General features: G+C 33.9%; 3 protein-coding genes across 3 annotated transcripts; 2 read left to right on the forward strand and 1 right to left on the reverse strand.

Moving 5' to 3' along the window:
- Window positions 1-1609: 1609 nt before the first annotated feature.
- Window positions 1610-3205, reverse strand: LOC113494941. Its single transcript, XM_026873480.1, has 3 exons — window positions 2395-3205; window positions 2209-2308; window positions 1610-1945 (listed from the first exon to the last, which is right to left on the reverse strand). Exons 1-3 carry the CDS (start codon window positions 3072-3074, stop codon window positions 1751-1753), a joined length of 975 nt encoding a protein of 324 aa, XP_026729281.1. The 5' UTR covers window positions 3075-3205; the 3' UTR covers window positions 1610-1750.
- A 274-nt stretch (window positions 3206-3479) lies between these two features.
- LOC113494940 (putative uncharacterized protein DDB_G0282133) lies at window positions 3480-7641 on the forward strand. Its single transcript, XM_026873479.1, has 3 exons — window positions 3480-3879; window positions 4028-4207; window positions 4553-7641. The coding sequence occupies exons 1-3, from the start codon at window positions 3725-3727 to the stop codon at window positions 7455-7457; spliced, it is 3240 nt and encodes a 1079-aa protein (XP_026729280.1). The 5' UTR covers window positions 3480-3724; the 3' UTR covers window positions 7458-7641.
- Window positions 7642-15235: 7594 nt separating this feature from the next.
- LOC113494942 (endocuticle structural glycoprotein SgAbd-2-like) lies at window positions 15236-20012 on the forward strand. The gene is made up of 4 exons (XM_026873481.1): window positions 15236-15445; window positions 17178-17461; window positions 18073-18325; window positions 19309-20012. The coding sequence occupies exons 1-4, from the start codon at window positions 15434-15436 to the stop codon at window positions 19408-19410; spliced, it is 651 nt and encodes a 216-aa protein (XP_026729282.1). The 5' UTR covers window positions 15236-15433; the 3' UTR covers window positions 19411-20012.
- The last annotated feature ends 3876 nt before the right edge of the window (window positions 20013-23888 follow it).

Genomic DNA, 23888 nt, shown 5'->3' on the forward strand with positions numbered 1-23888 from the left:
TGATTTCCAAATAATGACCTTTCCTAACTTTTATTAAACCAAATAGATAAAACTTCCGTAGGTAAGTACCTGTTTGTCAACACTGCGGTAATAACATAAATGACTTGGCCAGCAGTTATAATGAATTCGTAAAAATATAGGTAGCGCGATAGGTATACAAGCTACATCCTTCTAGGTTTTTATCATACACATAGAACATTAAAATATCAAGGTTTCAATCTACGTTGAGATAAAACAACAGGCTGTAACGAGAATTCTATTTAGCATGTCATTTTAAAACAATCTGTCACTCAAGTGTTAAAAAATGTTGATGTCATTTACCATATAAATATTATTCAATTTTATGGTATGATTTTACCAAAGACTTAGTGGTTTCTTACAAGTTGCGAGGGTTTTGTCTTAAGAACTAATGGAATGACGTTATTTTTTTTATATTTTTACTATTGATAGTCTTCGGTGGAAATGTGTCACGACGCACGTCGTTTAGAAAACTAGTAAATTTAGAGGTAGAATAGATTCATGTTGGTACTCTGCGAGTATACAAACTCTCTATCGCTTCTTATCAATCCTTTAGAGAAGATTTTGGTGATTGAAAAATGTTTCAGTAGCAATTCGCAAGTTTGATTTTATTTTGACGACAGTAAATTTAATAACGATACCAATAAATAACAAACAAAACTTGAAAACAAAAAGTAGGTTACGAAAAATAAATTTGAATAATGCGTCAAACTGAAGTACTGTGTAAACAAGGAAATTAAATGTACAGACACTTAAATATTTTCAAGAAGTCCTTTAACACAAACATAGTTATTATAATGAATGCTCGCAAGTAGATGACTTGTTTTAGCTTTATCATGCAACTGAATTTTTGTTTGAATATTTACAGTGGCGCCGTGCAATTACAATAAACAGTAAACTGGTATTTTAAAATACAAAAGAAAGAACGAAACCAAGAATTTTAAACCAAATACCATTGTTCATACGATCCAAATTCATAAAACACTTTCATAAATATGCCGCGAAACAATATTATTGAAAACGTTAGTGAAAACATAAGTTTCAATAGAAAGCAAAAGTGGTTTCAACTGTACTTGGAGTACAACATTCTTCAATAACCTGTTAGATAGTGAGCGTGATCTCAAGGTCAATGATGAGAACGTAGAACAATGCGTCGTATAGACATAGATCTATAACTTACTAGATATGCCATATGAGTCTACTAAGATTAAATTATTTTGTGACAATATGATCAACTTAATAGTCATGTATGATTTAGTTCGAGACTATTTTTTGTTAATCACTTATAGCTTGATTTTATTTCTGTGGCTTGGGTAATTATTTTTATTTTGCAGGATCACGTTTCGGTCTAGATCTGTTTACGGAACTAAAATAAGATAACTCCGATGTTAAATGTCAACCAGTGGCTTTACGTACAGACGGACATCGTAGTCCTTTGTTCCTTTCCATTTGCGATACAACGTACTTTTTAGTTTTATTATGTTTTTGGATATTCAGTTCTATTTGAACGAAACATAATCATTGGGAATCAAGAAACGTTTCTACTATTGATGTTCTTTTGGTTTCAATTGTTAGAGATTTACCGGACTTGGTAAAATGAAAACTCATCTTTAAAATTGTCCGGCTCTGTTAAGCTTCGGATAGAGGCGTATAGTTTATTATATTTACAAATTGAAGAATACAGCATGGATTCCTTAAAATCTAAAATTATATCGACGAACAGTCATCGATTTTAAATGAAATAGCCTTGTTTTAACAAGTTGATTCTCTCAGTATTTGGCTCAGGGGTGGTCTTGGTGGCGAGGTACTCCAGGGCTCGTTTGATCGCTGGTGGAATAGGAGGGGGAGTCGGTAAATGAGCTCCTACAGGCCTGTACCCATTTTCATCTGCTGTATATGTCAGGCTGTAGTCGTTGCCGTCTTTACCCTGGAAATGTTTCAAATATGCAATTAGTTTCTACAAATTTTCAAAAATTATGTCATTGCATTGATTTATGTATTGAAAGTCTTGATAGATAGATATAATAAGAAATTATTAGACTTATCTCTAAATCATAAAATTATAATAGAAGAACTGAAGTGGTACTCAAAGAATAACCCACAGTTTTAATATTTACTGTATAGCATATTTCTTAAATAATAATATCCAGATGAATTCATTAAAGAGTTGACGCAAAAACTTATACTTACGATGTAGGAATAACTTCCTTCAACAGCATTACCGGCACCCCCATTGGAAGTTTTCAATTCCCCTCGTTCCGCAGCTTTAGTGCCGTCACCGCCTTCGTAGCTGTAAAACATTTAACAACACTGCCTTAGTACTATAGGGATTTTTAAATTTGTCTATATTATATAAATAACGGATAGCTATGGTACCTGTAATGAAAGTCTCCTGAGTGAGAGAAAACATAATTTTCTGATTCAACTATTGGCACTACGGGTTCACGTAACCCCTTCCTTCTGTTAATACTGGGTTGGTTATTTGTTCTTGTATGAGCTTGATTAACTGTTTGTGTCTTGACTCTCTGGACACCTTCTTTTACGACACTTTCAGTTTCATTCAAAGCACTTTCGGTCTTGTTCACATATTCATTAAGTTTATTTTTACTTACTTTAACTCTTCTAATTTGGGACCTTCTTCGATGTGTCTTAGGTGCTGTATCTATGTCAGAGCTGGAAGGTACTCTTTTAGTATTTTTCAAGTTATCAATATCCTTTAGATTGGAAACGGTCTTTTTCTTACCATTCACAGATCGTGCTTTTTGTGGTAATATTATTTCTGATTCGTAATCGTTCATTGACATAATAAGGAAAGGGTCGAATTCAACAGATAACTGCGGATGGTTTATCTTTGTATCTCTGGAAATTGATTGTTTTTCTTGTTCATCGAATCCCGAAAGGTTGTCATTACTATCCTTTAATGGTGGATGGTTCGATTTAATGCTTCTTATCACTTCAGTACGTCGTCGTGGAAAACGTTTATCTCTATGTTGGTCAACACTAATAACACACGGTACTAGTAACACTATGGGTACTATCGATAACGAAAATAGCATTTTTCCAAAAATCGTAATTTACAACTAATATGATCCTCCTCAGACGCGATTAAAATAGCGAATGAAGATGACTCAATAGCTTAAGTCATGTTGATATTCTTCGTAATCTATTCACTGGTTTGACAAGAATAATATTTTTTTCTTGGTTATATAATTGTACATTTAACAATCATCTCTACGTAGGCACATTATTACGAATGTCAATATTTACAACAAAAGTTTATTCAATTGAATATTAATTTAATGATAGTTAATTTATGTAAGAAAGTATAACAATTCGTCACACTGTTTTAAAACATTAGAATTTTTCTTGTATTATGAAACCCATCATGTAAAAAACACTCATTCTTTGGAATAGGAATTCATGGGAATTTATTGTTATCGTTAATTCACGGTTTATAGTCAATCGTTCAGTAGATTAAGCACCCAATTGTCGTCGATCATGTCTGATGGTTGACACCTAGGCTATTGTGCAATTTCAGTTTCAAAGAACATTTCAGTCAACCGTTAAGGTTGAAGCATTTAGCGTCTCGTGAGGTTCGCTCTACTGAGAGGCGGGGGGAGTCGATAGTGTAAATAAATCAGTATTACATATAAGTGGTCCGAAAATCTGGAGTATCACTCATCTCTTAGGAGTGCTTTGAATAGATATGTTATTAAAATTAGTTTATTTCGGTTGTGTAGCAACATGCGTGTTTTCCGCACCAACCACAGATAAGGTTCCATCGGAAAGACCACAGCCTAAAGTGATACGCATTGTATCGCAATCTGAAGAGCTTGAACCGAACGGAACTTATAAGTTTAGGTAATTAATTACCTTTAAATAAAAATTGATTTAAAATAAACATTGAATTGGTTTTTATCCTTAATTTTATGTTTTAAATTCAGTTTCATCAAAATGAAATGAATCAGTTGCATTGGTTGTTAATAAATAAACACCTAATTGATTTCAGTTATGAAACGGGTAACGGAATCCATCGTGAAGAAACGTCATTCGACAAAGTGTTGGATGGGAAAACAAAGCATAGTGACTGCAGCAATGAAGGAGGTGAAGACGATGACAGTGGAGAAATTCATGTGCAGAAAGGATCATATTCTTACACAGCACCTGACGGAACTCTTGTTAGTGTGAGGTAAGAAATGTTAACAATTAAGTTGATCATTTACAGTGCCTGACCGAATGCATTAGACTGATAGCAAAGTATTAAAGGTTTTACTGCTTGCCACGACTGGAATTATAGTTTTTTCTATTTGAGTTTTCAAAGTAGGTATATTTGTCGCCATTTCAATATTTTATTTAAATTCATTAGTGAACTTCCGTCCGGCTGGTAAAGTAATATAGAAACTTGGTCAATGAATTCCTGTTCGTTCTATGCCAACTATGTATATCTATTTAGATTAATTTCTTGCTTGGTGTTGTGAATAAATATATTTCTGTCTTCTTATCTAAATTATTGACTTACATTATTTTTCATCAGTTACATTGCAGATGAAAATGGCTTTAGACCTTTTGGAGAAGGTATCAATATTGGACAGCCTCCAGCAAGTACTACTAAATCTTCACGAAAACCTAAATCGAATGAAAAAAAATCTAGAACCGATTCATCAGAAAGTTCTGAATCAGATGAAGTAATCACTCCAAACGATGAAGAATATGCGAAGAAAATTCCAAAACTTGATCAACGTATAGGTTCAGACGATCATAGTACCAATAACAAAAACAACGAAAAAAACAAAACAAACATCTCTTTGAAACCAGCAAAGTCTCCTGAGAACAAAAAGAGTACTCAGAAAACAAAGAAGCCATCAGAAGAATCCAGAACTGAGTCTGAGCAAACTGAGAATAGAAAAAAAGATAAAAATGAAAAAAAAGATAAAGAAGCTATAGTTGGGCAAAACGAATCAGAAAAATTGACAAATGTCACGTCTGCTGACGGAAACAAAAAAAGTTTACAAAATGAGAAGAGTCTTCCCTCAACTGAACAAAATGACACTGAAGCTGTTGGAGCGATAAAAGGGAATGAAAAAGCAGCTGCAGAAGATGAGCACGTGGCTAATGATGGTAAAACTCTCAATAGAAACCAGGTCAATCCTCCGGAAGAAATGAAGGATAAAGCAAAAAATCCTGATAATAAAAAATCTGACCTAATAAACAACCCAAAAGCAAAAGATAATGAACTAACTAAATCTATCAGTGAACCTTTAAATGCTGATATTGTCGAGAAGGGAAAAAGTCCTACCACAGACCTAAACAAAAACGACGAAAAGGCAGAAAAAATATCGGAAAAGCTTATTGAAAAAGAGGAACCTATTAAAAGTGATGACAAATTAGCTAATAGTAATTCAACTTCCCCTAAGGAAAGTAACAATTCTGCTGAAAAAGACAAAAAGGATAAAAAGGGAAAGAACAACATTTCTGAACCTGTTAAAGACCAAAACCAGACAGAGACAACTGGAGATGAAAGTAAAGAACCACAAACTACAGATTTAAAATCACCTCAAGATACAGAAAAAGACCAGAGTGAAATCAATCCAGCAGAGAAATCTGACCAGAAACTCAATGATAAGAAAACAGAATTAACAAATGGTAACAAAACTGTTGCAACTAACATTCCTTTCAACGATTCTGAAAAGCCGTCAAACGAAACCGCAACTAGAGCGAATACAGCTGAAAGTCTTAACAAAGAAAATGAGAACTCCACAGATGGCACTAAAAGTGCAAAGGAAGATGAAAATAAAACAATTAACATTCCAAACAAACAGGAAGCAGAAAATAGTTCACTTGCTAACAGTTTAAATGTACCTCAAACGAACAAAAGTGAAAACGAGGCCGATAAACATCCCAATAATAACGACAGAGAACCTAATACCAAAGATGTCAAAGAAGCAAGCGATCTTCATCAGAATCCACAAACGAAAAATGATAGTGTAAGTAAAAACATTGAAGGTCTAAATAAAAATGTTAGTATACCAACAATATCAAGTGAAAAAATAGAAAATAAAGAAAATTTAACCAAAGACGCAGAGAAGAAAGAATCGCTGGAGGAAATGCCAAGCAGTGACAATCAAAATACAAATAAAAATGATAGTTCTGATAAAGATAATAAAAGTTCTGATGAAAACGACAGCAAACCAGTTAAAGAGACTAAAACGATAGGAAATAACGTTAACTTAACCAAAAACGCCAAAGACGACAAGAAAGATATATCAAGTAGTGCCAATCAAGATCTAAACAAAAATGTCAGTGCAACCAAGCCTAATGAAAATTCTGGTCAAAATGTCAGTAAATCACTTTCAGAAGGTAAACTATTAGACACTAAAGATAACACTACCAAGAGCATAAAAGAAGAGGCAAATACGCGAGAAATAGTACCCAGTAGTGACAGTAATAAATCAAATACAAATGATAGTGTGACTGAAGATAGTAAAAATACTGATAAAAATATCAGTAAACCGAATGTACAAGGTGAAGCAAAAGACGGCAAAGACAACTCTAACAAAAACATCAAAGATGAAAAGAAAAACCAAACAGAAATACCAAGTGACGGCCACCAAAATGCAACTTCACTTAATGACAGTGAAAGTTCTGCTAAAAATGACAGTAAACCGTTTGTGCAAGATGATGAAATAGCCAAAAAAGATAACGTTACTAAAAATACCGAAATTTCAAATACAAAAGTAGATGACAAAAATTCTACATTAGCAAAACCAAAAGATTCCGTGAATTCTATTAAACAAGCCGAGAAATTAACGAAACAAGCTAAAAGCGATGCCAGTCATGCGTTAAAATCCGCCAAAGATGCGGTTCAGCCGGCAAAAGATGCTCTTAAAATAGCTATGGACGTTGTTAAACGTATTACAGAACAAAGGAAAACTCAATCTAAAACTCCCGTAGCAGATGCTGTTAAACATGCAAAACTAGCTGAAGATGCAGCTAGAGAAGCTTTAGAGGCAGTTCAAATTGCTGGTGATGCTGTAGCAGAAGCTCAAAAGGCTGCAAAAGAAGCAGGCAAAGCAGTTCAGCTTGCACAACTTTTACCGAATGCAGTAAATGGAAGTGATTCACAGAAAAAGCTAGATAATCTAAACCAAAATCAGTCTAAAATGCAAATGGATACAGATAATGCAACAAAGCCCGATAGTCACGCTGAAGTAAATAGTAAACCTGAATCTGAAGATGATGATAAGGTAAAAAATGAAAGTGATAAAACTGGAATGAGAAAAGATGCCAAAAAATCTGAAGGTGCAGATGAAAAAGTCGACGAACCGAAGAGTGTAAAGCCTGAAGACTCTGGCAAATCCTCGAAGAAGGATGATGAATCGAATGAGAAAACGGGGCAAAAAACAGAAGCACCTACTGAAAAATCTGAAAAGCAGGTCTAGAAACTCATTTGACTTATGATGAAAGTGAGTTCTGAGTTTCTAATAAAAAAGATCTACTTTTGATTCTTGATGAGACGAATAATACTTACATAGGGATAATTAGTGCAATTTATTTAATAGATTAACAATGTGTGATATGAGTCTGATGTATGTTTTAGAAAAATAAATGTAAGTTATTTTCAAACCATTTATTTCCGTCTTCCAACACAAAAATAAATGTAAAACTGTAAACAATGAATGAGCATATGTAAATATAAATTAGTAACAAATATATTCAGTTATGTTATATACAAATTATATTATAATACCTCTTTGTTACTACGCAAAGCAGTTTTTGTACCATAAGAAAGTAACAGGCTGTAAAAAGTGTCAGTAGGTACATAATATGCTCGTAGATTACCTGAACCCTGCTACTTTTTTCTTGAATATTTAAAAACCGTTTTCTTTTTTGTGTGTTCAATGCCACAATGAGTTTACTGTAATATACCTAAGTCTCAAATAAGACCTGATTCCGATTCCAAAATTTGCTTGTGTTGTGCTGCACTTAAACAGGTTTATTATCACAGGCTTATTGTTGTTAATCATAACGCCTACACATTTATCATTTGAACGCAAATTCTGTGTGCCTAAAAATATTTTACACTATAACTCTATCGTCAGGCGCTGATTATATCACCTTAAGTTTCTATACTCATTTTAAGCTAATTATGAAATGAAGAAGTTGACTGAAACGAACTTACCCATAGAAAAAAAGTGTTTCTCTAACTATAATGAAGTTTTTAAGTACATGTTGAAAATGGACAATAGCTATTATGCTACGTAGAATCTACATTACACGATTCAATGGCTTACGTGGTCATTGACCTGCACGTGAGAGCCTGCCAACTATGTCCAGTAGATGCAAAGATTAAGTAAAATATTAAATTTGATATTCATTAAATAGGTATTTAAGCGATATGAGGGTAATTAAGCGACAATTAGCTTAGCGATGTTCTAAAATAGCTATTGGTGTTCAATTAGATTAGAGATTTTTGTTTTTTTAATCTGAGATATCTTTCTATACTTACAGTCCGCTGTTTTGTTGCGATAAAACAGCATTAAAACTACCCGTATACAAAAATCAACATTTTATACTCATTCTACAATTGGTGTCTACAAAACGCTTGACAAAGTCAAACATACAATCGTGGGCTACTTCCGCTACTTTTTGCTAGGCGTCGATCTAGAAACTGTTACCTATTCGATTTGATATCTCTATCTGATAGATATCTGGGCAAAAAGTAAAGCATTTAAAATATTTGGAACGAGTTCGCATCAATTTATCTCGAATACATTTTGCTCAGAGTTATACCACACGTCATGAATTTGTATCTCACGCAACAAATCACAATTAAATTGTAACGAAACAAATGTTATGGAATATCAAACTCAAGCAACGTAACCGATGCACATTTATATAATCGTGATCATAAAACAAAAAAGAAAGTACATGAGTAAGTCTAATACACCTTGCATATCGTACTGAGCGATGCAAATTGAAATATCAGTTTGATTAAATGTCAAGATCAGTTCAAGTGTTTGACGCATGGCAGGAGAAGCCCTCCTCTCACTTTTGTTGTGAAACCAGTGACGTTTATCTCAGTATTAGGTCCTACTGATCTGATTTTGACTGTGATTTCTATTCAAAGTTACAGAATAAATTGAATGATGTGTAGATTGAAACGAGGAACGTGATGTAAGTGGTAAGATAATTAGAAATGAAATTTGACTAAATTAAATGAATAATAGGTAAACAATTAAATAAAAAGCACCACCTATCAAATCAATTAAGATATTGGACTGGTAATACAAGTTTGTAGTTGCTAGACTTGCTAGAGCTTGTAATTGAATGTATCAAATGTAAGTACCTACCTAAACGAGACATGTTTGGGTGCACTGCCAACGTTTTTGGTAAGTAGGCAACAAGCTCGCAAGTCGCATGCCACTTGTTTTTTACCATATTAAGGTCAAACAGATTCTCCTTCTAAATATTTAATTGATCGCATTATACCCGATTACGGTGATGCTATACGAGAATTATGAAATTGACCTTGTTTGCATTGATATCAATATGGGAGTTTTTAAATGAAGATAAATTTGCTTAATTTGTTTAATTGATTGGATCTTTAAGTAATCACAACTTTTGCTACAAACAAACTCTGAAAAAACTTCATTTAAGTATTCATTTAATTTAATAAAGTCTTAATCTTAATAAGCGCAGTATTTTATAACGGCAGGCAACGAACCGAGGAGCCTTGCATGTGCTCTCCTTTAATAATTATCGGATACGTCACAAAGTAAATATAATAATGATTATCCGATGAGCATCGAACTTAATTGTCTAGAATTAAAGCCTTCAGTCGATTGATCTGTGTTATTAAGTTTATTTAAAGTACGTGCTCTAATTTAACGTCACTCAGTACGTCAACAGCGGTCATTCTCCTACTTTTTGAAGCAATTCAGTTGCAGTTGTGGAAGGGAGATGACTCTTCAAAGTGTCATGCTTTGTCTAGGTTCAACATCTGCAAAATCATAATTATAATAATTATGAATTTAGGCAACCTATGCTATCGGCTAAAACCAGTCTTAGCTTATTCACGTGGAAAAGTGACAGGTTAGAATATCGGAAATATAGCTTCTGAACCTTTTTTTGGTTATGAGGTTTTCAGAATACTCTAAACTTTCTTAACTATGTACAAATTGCCATGGAATAAATCAACATGTTAGGTTATGCTTTACCCTAAAACATCAAACAAATATTGACGTGGTATATGAATAGGACAAGCCTTTGCTGAACAAACGCAAGGACATAAAAAACAAAACATCTTTAATATTTGATTTTATTAAATGCTTAGGTGTAGCAGTAAGTCGTATGACAATGAGTAAGAACCAATAACGACAACAAAAGTACAATATTGAAGCTTATATATCTAGATACCTGCATACAACATAAACAGTACTTACATGCACGGTTGTAAAGAAGTTCGTAAACAACACGTTGCACTGCTTCAACTTTCTAATAACACAGGATAACAAGCGAACCATTTGTGAAGCTAAGACTGCAAGGTCGCACTTGAATGAGCGAAGTACAAGTCTTGAATGCATCTGAACAGATAGTCTAGATACTGATGAGATATTTAAGTTGATTGTAGTTTTTAGAATTAACTTAAACATAAGATCAAGATTCGTCCATGTGCGTACCTATAGCATTTGTAGTTATACAGCTGCAGTAGTTAATATAGAACACAGTTTTATAGCATAAGGGATATTTATATTGTGAAACAAGTAACATTTCTATACTTTTATATTAAAGAGTAAAATTAAAAAAAAATGCGAGGTTTTCTCGTTCCCTCAATTTTATTACAATTATGTATAATCTTAGTTGAAAAGTTAGCTCGAAGAAAGCCGACAGTAAAATGCTCAACTCATTACCAACTACAGTTAGGAGCAAGTATACTTAAATGGTGTACATATCTACTCTTAGCTTGCCAAGGAAACATGAATGGGAACTAACTATTTGTACTATAGTGTTGTAGTTTACTACTATTTTACAGTCTAGCCTTAAGGTTTTTGCAATAAATGTGCGAAATAAATAAATACATTCCTGTGCCAGTCTATCGTTGGAATTGAGGTTATGTCGTAAGCTCAGGCGCGTCAAATCTAACCTATGGCCCCTAGTCGATAAAACAGTCGTATATGTTGATAAAAAATGTTAATTATGTTGCGAATACCTGGCTCATTGTTAAGGTCGTCAGATTATTACTTAACACAAGATATATCGAAAATGAAAACCAATGAATCGGTGTTACTCCAAGGGCGTTCCTTTATACCCATAAAACAGTGCATATTTTGTTATAACTTAGATCAAGTATTAAATAATTAGACTCTTAAAACTAGAAATCAAAGCCCAAATAGCTTGAAACAAGAAACGAAAAGTATTGCACATTTTTTATAAAGTTTTTGTAACCTGAGAAAGTGTAATTTTGATGGGTAGATAGAGCTAGATAAAGTCAATCAAGCATTTTATTAAAATGCTCCTATTAGCATAACATATTATGTGATAATTGTTATATAATACTAAATATGTAGTAATCATATTTCTAGTTTTAAGTTTCTGCATAACAGTAAACACGACTGTTGGAATTTAATCTCACGCAAGAATGGCTCTTCAATGAAAACGTTCAGTGTCTATGCTATTTTATTGTTTTGTATTGTTCTACTATGTACTATGGTATATATGTATATCTAATAGATACTTATTTCAAATATGTACCAACTTACCGCGTCATATTAAGACTATCATGATTATAATTGATATTTTTTTCATTTGCCATAAAGCTATTTACCAAAGTAAGATTTAGGTGTCACAAAATGTACTTTCATCGTATCGTATCGCTAATCCTCCTATTGGCCATATTTTATTATAAACTTTGAACCGCAACAAACATGATATAATTGATATAACAATTATGAATTATGCATTTGAACAAAATAATTTATGGTAAGCTCAATCGGCGCGAGAAGCTTGAATTGTAAATTTTCTTTAGCATTGACTTGATGTCACTGTCAAGTAAACAAGGCGAAGACATGAACTACGCTTGAACTGACGTTGATGAATACTTAATTAACAGACTTCCTTGCAACACTCGGATGAATAGCTATTGTGTTTTATTCCTAGACAAGCACAGACAGTATAGGTTCAAATAAGATGCCTATAGTGTGAGGCAACACTGACAAAATACCTTGACACAGAAAATGTAACAAACAAAAAGAAATTCTATGTTATGTCGTTATCCAATGATGTAATGTAAATTATATGGTTGACGTAAAAATCTTAGATAATGCTAGCGTTATTTCTGTTTACAGTATTCATATTAAATCAACACGCATACGTAAAATTAAGTGTTTCTGACTAAAAATAGCATCAGTTCATAATTTAAGTCGGCTGTTCTAAATATTATAGTTTGAACTACAACAACTAACAACTGTCACTTTCAACTCAAATCAATCAAATATCTTATTATTTTTATCACCTCGACGTGTTAGGTGCCCAACCTGCATCCAATCTTCTCAACCTCGCCTGCGTATAGGGTAGGTAGAGAATGGCACATCATTACAATGTCCTTGCATACCTCTTTTGTTTCGCCTACGTCGATTAAAATCTATTCGATCGCATACCCTTCATGTGGGTGCTCTTCACTTCATTATCATACTAATACTTATCCTCAAGTTGCGTTAAATATTGCGCATTATTCATCAAATGTTCTCATCTTTCTCCCATTAACGCAGTTGTTAAGCAAGTGGTATATTAGTACAGTGCAGAACTTAGAGATCCAAGGTTAAAGTGATCAAATAAGAGAAGGACCGCACGCACGCCTAGTTTCGTCTAATAGTAATGCACGTAAGCGGCGGCAATGACTAATGAGTGCAAAACATTTAGAATTGGGCGCTCCATGCGGCACGCAGCAGTGTCAGTAACCTCAAAAGCGCAGCCGCACCTTACGTAACGAACACATCTCGAGACCGACGAAAATGTACAATTGATACAATATGACAGAATACAAACTGTGAATAGACGATAACGATTACGTTACGAGATATCATATACTAATTCAGACATTTGTAAACCTTATTGTGAAAGTAATCATAAGTTTTCGTAAAATCTTGTAGGTTATTAAGTTCCGATTACTAGAAATGATTAAATTCTCCATTTATCTCTAAACCAGTATTATTATATTCTTTTCTTTAGTATCAATTAAAATAAAAGCACGTAGCTTTTGAGATAAAATACCAATAGCCTTCAAATTTTAAAGCATTTAAATAACATTGCTCGATATATTTAGTGTAACTAAGTTATGCAGTAAAAACAAATCGATGCGGAATGCATTTATCATCCGTTTTATGATTTATTCATGTGCATTAAGCGCAAAAATGATCGGAAATGAAGCGCATCGCGGGCGTGCCTTCTTTCACGCATACTCCCTCTTGCGACTATTGCGTAAGTCGCCTTGATAACTGATAGTAACGTGTTGCTACACTGACAAGCGAAAACAACGCCTACAATTTATGTAACAGCGACTACTGGCAACATAAACGATGCCCCTTACACCATGTCTTTTAAGATAACACCGGTGAGATGAAAAGAATGCCATTCACAAAGGCTGTGCACGAAAGTCACTCCATGGACTCACAAAAATGTTGTCTTCTATTCTAACTTTAAGGTATGTATGCATCTAGGACATATGTTAACAAATGTCACAAGGAAGCGGTGGGTTTCGACGAAATAAGCAAATGAGAATCTTGGCGTGGTTGATAGAAATCTCGCATAATTTTATCTGAATGCAGGTGTCTCATCACCGTGTAGGTGTGCATGCACTATTGTGTAAACAATCTTGTAAGGATTGCGTTTTTTAGCAATGTGATGGAGCAAGGAACCAACATTATAATAATGTATTTTTCCTATTAAGTCACAAGCGTTTTGATTATGTTATGGAAATAATAAGGAATCACTTGGTAGGCACTGTATGTAAGATGATTCGACATATTTTAGTTTCTAAGATGGCATTTTACATCTTGGTTCTCTCAAGGACAAGTCTCCTCTTAAAAGTAGAAATACCATCATTACATAAGAGCATCTAGCCACGCAACTGCTGAATACCAATTCTTTTGTTCATATCCTGTATGACGGCATAACATACTTTTAGAAAAATAAAGTGACTAACGACTAGCTTACTTGTTAAAAATTGTTTTGTAGAAAAGATAAAAAATCAAATTAAAAAAAAATGTTTTACGTATTCAATTTAGAACTGATACTGTTATATTTTAAGTAATTTGGACAGTTTATATAAAGTAAACAACTCGGTATAATAACCGTAAAAAAAATATTTCTTATGTTTCTTGATTTAACACTATACTGATAAATATACAGATCAACGGAGTCTTGGGATTTCCTGTTTCGCTAAAGATCTAAAGAATTTTCTGTTACAGTAAATGGAAGCATGAAACTAGGATATCTTCTGGCAGTTAATTAGAAAAATCGCTATTGCGTTATTTCACCCTATCTACCCGGAGGCTGTCTAGCTAGTAATCGTGTTTTAAGTTAAGTTTTCATTGACCCTTTAAATAACTTTATTCAAATCAAATATTATCAAAAAGGCTTTTTATTTAAAGTGGGCCTCAAGCCCTAGTTCCTCGACAAAATATCATTTCTATGGAGAAGAACTGACAAAAACTCACTCTTATAAAAAGTGATTTGCTAACTTGCTTTAACCATGGCCTGGATTTTCGAAAGAAGAACATCTTAAATCAAATTTTAAAGTAATTGTCACATAAAAAGCATCGCAATGCAGGAAATCGCATTTCTTTTTAAATTTTCTATAGTTAACAAAAAGAAAAAAAAATATGAAGAAAATCAGGAAGTAGGTTATTTACCCTCAGAATAAAGTATAATTAATACATACACTATTTCAAAAAGTCTTGATTGATTTACAGATAGTTGATTAACAAATATCCCTGTTTATGTGTTGTAAGTCTTGTAAGCTTTACGGAGAAAATACTTGTTTTACATGAATTATTTATTACGGCAAAGTAACTACCTCCTGGCATCATAGGAACAATATACTTAATTGATTAGAAAACTAACGCCGTTCAATATTTAATCTACAATATCAGTTATCAGAAAAATGAAACAGATGAACAATGTCATGTTTTTTGATAACTCAATTGAAATCGAAAATCTCGTCGTCTCATCGTCGTCGGCTTCGATCGTGGCTGCACCGTATTGCAGCGGCAAGTCGGCTATGAAAGTGAGATGGCTCCGACTTCGGATAAGTGGCAGGGGTGCGGTATAAAAGTGAGCGCACAATTACCACTCTGACATAGTTCACGACACTCCACGTGCCACTTCGCTGCTGCACGTCACATCACACATAAACAAAATGAAACTGCTGGTAAGTACCGCCATTCATTCATTCTCCTTCATCCCATTTCTTTTAACTTATTTTTTTTAACAATAAATTCAATCCTTAAAATAAATCAATTACACTCCTTTCACAATTCTCCCCAGTGAAGTAATCATAGAAGATTGTGCTTATTATAACGATTTGAATGTTACGTTAATTTCCATGTTTCCATGAAGGATTGCCTGCAATCGAGTGTTGTGAGAGGCGGCACAGAATAGGGTCGGCAGATATGTCGACGACTGAACTTTGGTATTTAAATGTCTTCATCTTTAAATTCCTACGTTTAATTATACTATTTATCGGTAATCGCGAGTGCAACGAGAACAACAACGGAGACCTTTAACTGAAGTTTTATTTGTCTTGCAACATAGGTACTCTTACAATATATCGCACACATAAATAGTTCTATAGGAATTAGGTAATCGTGATTTATGTCATTGAAAATTGATTTTAGTTTAGACTGTGATATTTTAAACCAATTTAAATAACACAGATTCAATGTGACGTTTAATAAAATGTTGTCAAAACGTGTACAACGTTTATTTTTTTATCAAACTAGGTGATCGTAGTTAACAGTCTTTGTCTATATACTTACATATTTGTTTTTATTTTCAATGGATAAATAAGTAATTCAAAGCGTAACATACTTCATTGAATATTATAACATTTCGTTCGTAACCGCTTTGTTTTTCATCTGCGATAATGTAACATCACGCAATCAGGCAAACGTATTTACGATTTAAACCAGATTGGACGAAGAAAGACTCATTATATTAGCATATAGTATAGCAACAAGAAATTATTACTTTACAATTGACAGATACAATCTCGTTGTAATAGACTTTCTGTTAGTCGAATGATCTAGTTTGAACCTTATATAATACTCGTAGATAGGTATATTTTTGGGTCATACTTTTTAAAAGGCATGCGTAAGTCGCTCGTAACGGCATTTAAATTAAATATTGATCGTGGACAAACAAAAAATATAGCGATCAATTAGTTTTTTTTTTTATAATTCATGATCAGTTAATTTTTCGCAAATTATAAAAATGTGGGTACACGAAATATATTTTGTAAGCTGCAAACCGAACGAAAAAAAAAATCAGTAAAAATGACATCTTAATCAAGCAAGTAATCCGATATTATGAGAATTCTTGCAAGACGTGGTTGTTAAGTGAAATGTAATAACTTGTAATTGGTGAATCGTAATTAGTTACATGATGATTGTAATCGTGCAAGTAGTTACGAATCTTCAATTTGTGTTTATGCTAATTTCGTAGATGTTGCTAAGCTTTACATAATAAATAATAACGCAAATTAGCATGTTTTGTATATACTGTGAAATATTTGTCAAACTTAGTCACATAAGTTGGTCAAACTATTTAAGTTTGGTTAACTTTTGTCATAAAAAAAGACATTACATAAGGTTCAATAACAGATGGTCTTTGTTAACGAAGCAGAACTAAAAGATAGGATCTCAATGAAAACAATGCCATGCTCGTCGACATGTAAGTGCCAATACATATTATGTCGGGGCCCACTTTCGCCCAACCTGCGTGTCGAATGAGCCGGTTTCACAAGATGCTGCCTATTGTATCCGTTCCATCTTATCTTACGACACTTCGAATATGATTAAGCTCTTCTGTGACATCATTCCGTTGTTAATATGTCCCCTTAAATTTAATTTGCATTTATTTATGGTTTGATTTCGTGATTTCAGGTCGTGATTTGTGCTGTGCTGTCCCTCTCGACAGCTCTGCCTCAGCGGAGACTATCGTTGAAGCCTGAGCAGCCAGAAGCGGACGACCAGCAGCCCGCGGAACAGAACTACAACAACTACCAGCAACAAGCACCTGAGTTCAGACAGCCCCCTCCCCAGCAGGAGTACAGACAGGCCAAGCAGATCGATGACTTCAGACCCAAGGTTCAGCTGGAAACCACCACTTTCATCCCCATCATCCGTTTCGACAAGGAACAGGGTACCGACGGCAGCTACAAGACAGCGTAAGTACACATCTAGTACATCCTCCAAGTATAATTACTACACATACTGAAGTTAAGAGGCAAAAGTTCAACGGTCATAGTGAACCAGTTTGACTTGTCTGTGTCAATGTTGACCATTAAATTTAGCAATAACTTTAAGCCCTCGTTATGGTTGGCGATTATTTGAATACGATTTTGGATTTATTTTTTCCATTTAAGATGTTATAGTTTTCTACTTAGAAGTTTACGACCGGCCTTGAATGAGATTTGATGATGTTGATTTTACATAACTATTCATATTTGAGTAGTTAAGTAAACTTGAATAAATTACAAGGTTTTAACATATTCATTAGGTGTAGTGTAGGTAGGTACCACTTTGTCCTTCACATATTTATTTTGATGAATTACTTGATATAACTTCTTCATTAGTAGGATTTGTAATTATTGAAATTACTGCAACATTTTCAGAGTAAAACAACAAGTTACGTTGATGTAGTGATATACTTAGATAATAATAGCCATCTGTGTAGATAAACTTACAAAAAAAAAATATCTAGATTTCTCTTCTTTGTTTCCTCGTCTTCGTCTCAACATCCACAATGTCAGTAACGTGTATCTACCTTCGATTCCAGTTATGAGACCGGCAACAACATCCAAGCCTCCGAACAAGGTTTCTTAAGGGCTGTCGGCGAGGACCAGAACGCTTTGGTGCAACAAGGTTCCTACTCCTACACCGCTCCCGACGGCCAGGTCATCACTGTTGAATACACCGCCGACGAGTTCGGATTCAGGGTCAAGGGCGACCACATCCCCACTCCTCCTCCCGTCTCCCCCGAAATCCAGAAAGGTCTTGACCTCATTTACGCTGGAATTAAAGCTAACGCGGTAAGTTTCATATTAAAACTCGTTTTTAACATAACTGCAGTTATTTAACGAGAGTAAAATCGATCCAGTTTTGGATCTGGTAATGACTTTACAAGGTTATATCAAATTGGATATTCTTAATTGAACATTCAAGAAACTTCGAAAAAGATCAGTCGATTATTTTCGGAGAATCGTGATGCGAAAGAAATTCGTCATAAGCCATTGCCAAACACCGGCATTGTGTAATTGACCTTCTTTATTCAGGTGAAGTAAAGTGCTTTTATATTGTTTTTGGGAGAATGAATTGATGAAATTATTTTCTTTCTTATGCATAATGTTTGAAGGCTATATTCGCCTTCAAAAATTTATCGAACATTCCTGATCCTAGAACTTAATTGACAGAAAGGATTAAAACTTAAATATTGTTTTACCATTCTTATTTAACTTTACATAGTACGTCAAAGCTAGCTCAAAAATCAAGACTGTAATGACACGTTTAATAATTAAATATCTTTCGTATCTTCAGCAACTGTCGAACAGGTTTAAAAGCTGACAGTCGACAAGTACTTAAATGATCAATTACAAAGGTCGTTAAGGCTTCTGGATGATTCAACTCGCTTGGGAGGTCTCCCACGCAAGTGAAATTGTTACGCAGCCGGCTAATAATAATCTTTACCGTAGTTACGAGTTCCATTACACCACTAGCGACGCTAAATTACGTATTAAGTAATACGAAACTACTTTATCAGGCGAATAGGGCTGCCTTAAGTTGTAACCGATGTTAGAAACGAATTTAAACCGCACATGTGAGAATTCAAACCATAGGCAATCAGCAATTTTATTTAGATTAAATGCGTGAAAATATTAATATTTTCTGCGCAACATTACTCTGATTTTTCGGTGTGTTTCTACCTAGTAGTAGCCTACATCGGTTGATCAGGAGCTCGTGAAGTCGTAAAAGTGATTGCGAACGTATCTACAATTTCGTTCACTTTTGTTTCCAGGAACGCGATGCCCTCGAAGCCAAGAACAACCCTGAAGCTGCCGCCAGACAACAGGAAGACAGAGCAGCGCTAGACTACAAAGGTACCTACTACCAGCAATAAGTGTGTGCAAGTGACTCTCGTGCTAGTACCGTGAACGTTCTGATGGCAGGGCCTCTAAATGCCATATATTTTAAGACTAGATAACGCCTATCACACATCATGTCATACAACAGCTATTCAATCATAATATAAACGACCTCTAATAAAGATAATCGTGAATCGTGGTTAAATATGCTTTCACTGCCGTATACAGTATTCACATGATGTGGCTATAGGCATTAGTTTTAAGTTAAAGAAATATCGAATTGTTATTTTACAATTTAAAATAATACTCAAGATGTCTGTCAAGTGTCTACGTTATGATTATTCTAAGTACATCAATAGATATTTTGGTATTTTACCAGACTGAAATAAAGAGTTGAATGAGATAGGTTCCTCAGATAAATTAACTCCCGTAGACAACAAATCGTTGTTCATAAGCAAACCAGTTTTGACAGTATAATTACTGCCGCCCTTCTATTCTTTCTATGTGATACTTCACCAACAAAAAACGTGTTCAATTATATTTTTATACTTTTGTAAATAACTTACCATCGTAATAACTTATCTTTGTATGTTTGATTTTTGAATAAAATGTTGTAAAATATATTTTTGGCTTTTGTTGTCTGTGTTTTCGTCGACAAAGATTAACTACTGCTATAAATTTAATTTAAGACTAACAAACGGTGGAGGAAAACATAGTATTGATTGACCTGGATTGGATTGCAAATATTGGAATCTGAAATCGCTCACCCACTTGCTCGCTCATCTCTAAAATCGATCAATGCTCAGAACCTACCCTATACATGTATATGTAACTCGTAAAAAAATCTTAGTATCCTTACTCAAATCTACTTTAAATCTCAAAAGCTGCAAGGTTCAGATTCGCATCATGGTAACATGTTGGCTTATTTATTTATTGCTTCTATTTGGTTCCATAACTACTGACACGTAACCTAGGTGATAAAAAAACTGAAACAAAAACCAACAAAGAATGCAGTTCAAATATAAGAAATAAAAACTAAACGCATTATGCTCCCGTAACGAATAAATTCATAGTTAAATATGATTAATGTTGTTACTTACATATCAACTAGTAATACGAATTTCGTAATATTAAAGTAATAAAAAGCACTGAATAGTAAGAAGTGACACTTGCTTTTCAGATAGAAAGTACGGCAAAAGAATGTTATTATACAATCGCAGGATACAAAGTTTAATAGGTTACATAATACTCGTCTGGACACGCGCCAGTGCTTGCTATTTAGCTGTCACTCGAGTGGAGAAGCTGAACCAGTTTTTCCTACATCAGGTGAAGTGATACTTTCATTGTATCTACTTAGACACACTCACGGTTCGTTTAAAGTTTAGTAGTAATAATGAGGATCTATTTCATGCCTACAAGCATTAACATCAAATACCCTCTTTAACACTGTGTACGAAAGTAAGATGGTAACTTAATGTTAAGCTGAAGCCTTCTTTATAACTTTGTCTGATTGAGCTCAATGAACTAGTGATCTCCTCTCCTCTTTCAAACCTACCACGATGTATATCGGTACAAATACAACGAATATGCTAATGGAATTGGATTATTAAAATTACAATTTAATAAACAATATGCTTGATAACGAAAGTTTCGAATTCTATTTCAATCAAATTGAAATGCAGTTGGTACTCTGGAATGCCTTAATCTGTTTTATCCTGATAGAGAAATATGAGCTCTGAAAAATGACGAAAAACTCAGTACATAGAACAAAATTCTCTATTGGAAAGAAGTTAACACTTAAACGTGCTTATGCATCTTGGTTTTTAAGTCAGTTTGATTTTATTGTATTTATTCAAGAACGGCATCAAAATAAAAGCAAAACTAAAGCTTGATCTAGGGGATACGAGATAAAAAAAAATACCGATTAAGTTTCTAAAGTCGGGAAAGAGCAACAATTTATAATACCGAGTCAATAGTTATAAAGTTGAAAGCCTGCTAAAATTTACTAGCAAAAGTTTTACGATGGAAGAATAATTGAGATGGCAACCATCAATATTTTAAATTTGGGCCGGATTTAATGTTTTATACACTAAACAGATAATCCTATTTTATTAAGTACTTCATCTTTACTTTGAGGAGTATCACAGGTGTTAACCTTTAAATTATTCATAAAATGTTTAAAATGAATAATTACAAACCACTGTGACATCAAATATATTCAGGAGTTTAAAGTTGATTAGTTTATTTTATTGGTTTCATCAAATGCCACATGTGGAACTGGCTTCACGGGGGTCAATGCGTGTCGGCAAGAATCATGTACTTATTTCACAACAAATTCAACGGCGTTTATCGGACATCAGCCTGTCTGATGCTAAGTCTAGAGTAAGTATTATAGGATGACGACTTTGTGCAACTCTAGCGTAAGCACAGACCCCTAAGAAACTTGATCGGTTTACGCAAACACTTAATTAAACCCATGTAGTATCATCTTTATTCACGGCAGATTATATTAATGATATTACACTTCGTTACGGAGAAAATATAGCGAAATACAAGTTGCTAATCGTTGGCAGGTATTACACGCACAAATTTTAATGCCATGGATTAAATTATACGATGTAGGTACTCTTGACGAGTCACTGTGAGTGTTACTTAAAAATCAATAAATACTAAACTTTAATGGAAAAGTATAGCAATTTCTTTTTCAGATATGAGATTATAGTTACCTGGCCTACATTAAACTTAAAATGCGACTACACAGGCGTGTGAATCTAGAGTTTTGTTTCAGGAAAAGGCTTTGCTCTGAACCCTAACAGCGTCATTTAGCAACGTGAAATTTTTTGTGAGAAAACAATAATATAAAAGGTGTATCATTATTGCTCAAAAATAAGATGATGAATCGATAAGGCGCTTAATTTAGAATGTTCCTCCTACAGGGACGTGTAGCAAAGAAAGTGTTTTTGAAGGCAAATGAAGATATTTTATTGGTTCTTTTAAAGCATCCTTTTGCTTTTCATCCCTTAAAGGCACTTTGAGGGATGAGAAGCAAAAGTCTTGGTATAAGTACCATAGAATTGCCTTGACTTTAATGGGGCTTTGTCATACATACATATTATCATGATTGAAATACTTGTAAATAGGATTAAAAATGATACCACCCAGTGCTAAAGTTCAACTTACTTGGACTTGGAACCCAAAACGAACTTATACAGATTTGAACCAGTAAAAATTTGGTCTTGTCTTTCAAGCTTATTTTATATTAATTCGGCCTTAACGCGTGTAACAGTAGATATCATAGCGTGTAATGTCACTTGTCTAAGGGCTGGCCACCCGTGACTACGTCAATAAGCGATGTTTAGTACCTTTTAGTCAAGTCACCTTTAAGTTTAACGTTCGTTAGGCTCATTCTGTTAGATTTACGTTATGCTGTATCAACTTTAATTGCCAAACGAGTTTAATGCATAACACTAATGATTTTAGAGGTATTAAAACTTATTAGTCAGAAATTAATTAGCATGAGCTTAATTATGTTACTGTTAACTGGTTACTCTGCTGTAAATAAATAAATGGTAGAAAAAACATTGTTTTACTGCGCAGTTCGTATTTGTTTAAATCAAGTATTATGCTGAAGTTTATTCACTATAATAACTTTAATGTCTCCGTTCTAATGTTTACTTAAAGGTCCGTTTCACTGACTGCATTCAGCACTTCATAGCACTGCGGCTACGTAAGCTACGTAAGTGGAACCAGTCTCTGTACTAAGCCAATTAATTCCCTCACCTATACGCGAGCTGATAAATCATTTCACATGAATTATTCAATTTGTCACCTACTGCTAGTACGACGTCTTATTATTTATAGCTACATCTCAATTATACTAGCAGCGATAATTTTATTAATTTTTTAAAATAGGTTTTGTTAATGAAGATAAATGTCAATTCCAAACACAAGCTATTTTTGCTTATTTATCAGAACACATAAGTACAATTATATAAAAAGAAAAGAAAATATGAACTGTCAACTATGTGGCGACTAGCTGTTACCCGCGACTTCGTCCCCGTGGGTAGAAGATATAAGTTATTATTAATACCTGCCCTGTTTTTTTCACATTTTCCATTGTATCTTCGCTCCTATTAGTCGCAGCGTGATGGTTATAGCCTAAAGCCTTCCTTGATGAATGGTCTATTAAAACACAAAATAATTTTTCAATTTGGACCAGTAGTTCCTGAGATTAGCGCGTTCAAACAAACAAACTCTTTAGCTTTATATATTAGTATAGATAATAGTATATAGGTATAGATAATAACGCACTTTATTTTTATGCTGGGAAAACAATCATTCTTTGCGCTCTTAGAAATATTACTTGTATGAATTTCTTTTTAAGAAATTAAACATGGTACTTTCACCTGTCCCTTTGTCTTTGAGCGAATCTTGTTAAACTTGCAAGTTTTCGACCTACTTAGCGGCTTTTGAACATACTAAAAGATTGCCTAAAAAGTTTGTCAAGATCCTA

This window comes from Trichoplusia ni, chromosome 6 (assembly GCF_003590095.1).
Source record: "Trichoplusia ni isolate ovarian cell line Hi5 chromosome 6, tn1, whole genome shotgun sequence".
NCBI lineage: Eukaryota > Metazoa > Arthropoda > Insecta > Lepidoptera > Noctuidae > Trichoplusia > Trichoplusia ni.

Excerpts from the sequence above, each read along its gene's own strand:
- LOC113494941 (XM_026873480.1), bottom strand. The coding sequence starts at position 3,074 with ATGCTATTTTCGTTATCGATAGTACCCATAGTGTTACTAGTACCGTGT. Across the intron at positions 2,309-2,394 it reads TCAGGAGACTTTCATTACAG|CTACGAAGGCGGTGACGGCA; the intron begins GTACCATAGCTA and ends AATGTTTTACAG. Across the intron at positions 1,946-2,208 it reads AAGGAAGTTATTCCTACATC|GGTAAAGACGGCAACGACTA; the intron begins GTAAGTATAAGT and ends AAACATTTCCAG.
- LOC113494940 (XM_026873479.1), top strand. The coding sequence starts at position 3,725 with ATGTTATTAAAATTAGTTTATTTCGGTTGTGTAGCAACATGCGTGTTT. Across the intron at positions 3,880-4,027 it reads AACGGAACTTATAAGTTTAG|TTATGAAACGGGTAACGGAA; the intron begins GTAATTAATTAC and ends AATTGATTTCAG. Across the intron at positions 4,208-4,552 it reads GGAACTCTTGTTAGTGTGAG|TTACATTGCAGATGAAAATG; the intron begins GTAAGAAATGTT and ends ATTTTTCATCAG.
- LOC113494942 (XM_026873481.1), top strand. Across the intron at positions 17,462-18,072 it reads GACGGCAGCTACAAGACAGC|TTATGAGACCGGCAACAACA; the intron begins GTAAGTACACAT and ends CTTCGATTCCAG. Across the intron at positions 18,326-19,308 it reads CTGGAATTAAAGCTAACGCG|GAACGCGATGCCCTCGAAGC; the intron begins GTAAGTTTCATA and ends TTTTGTTTCCAG.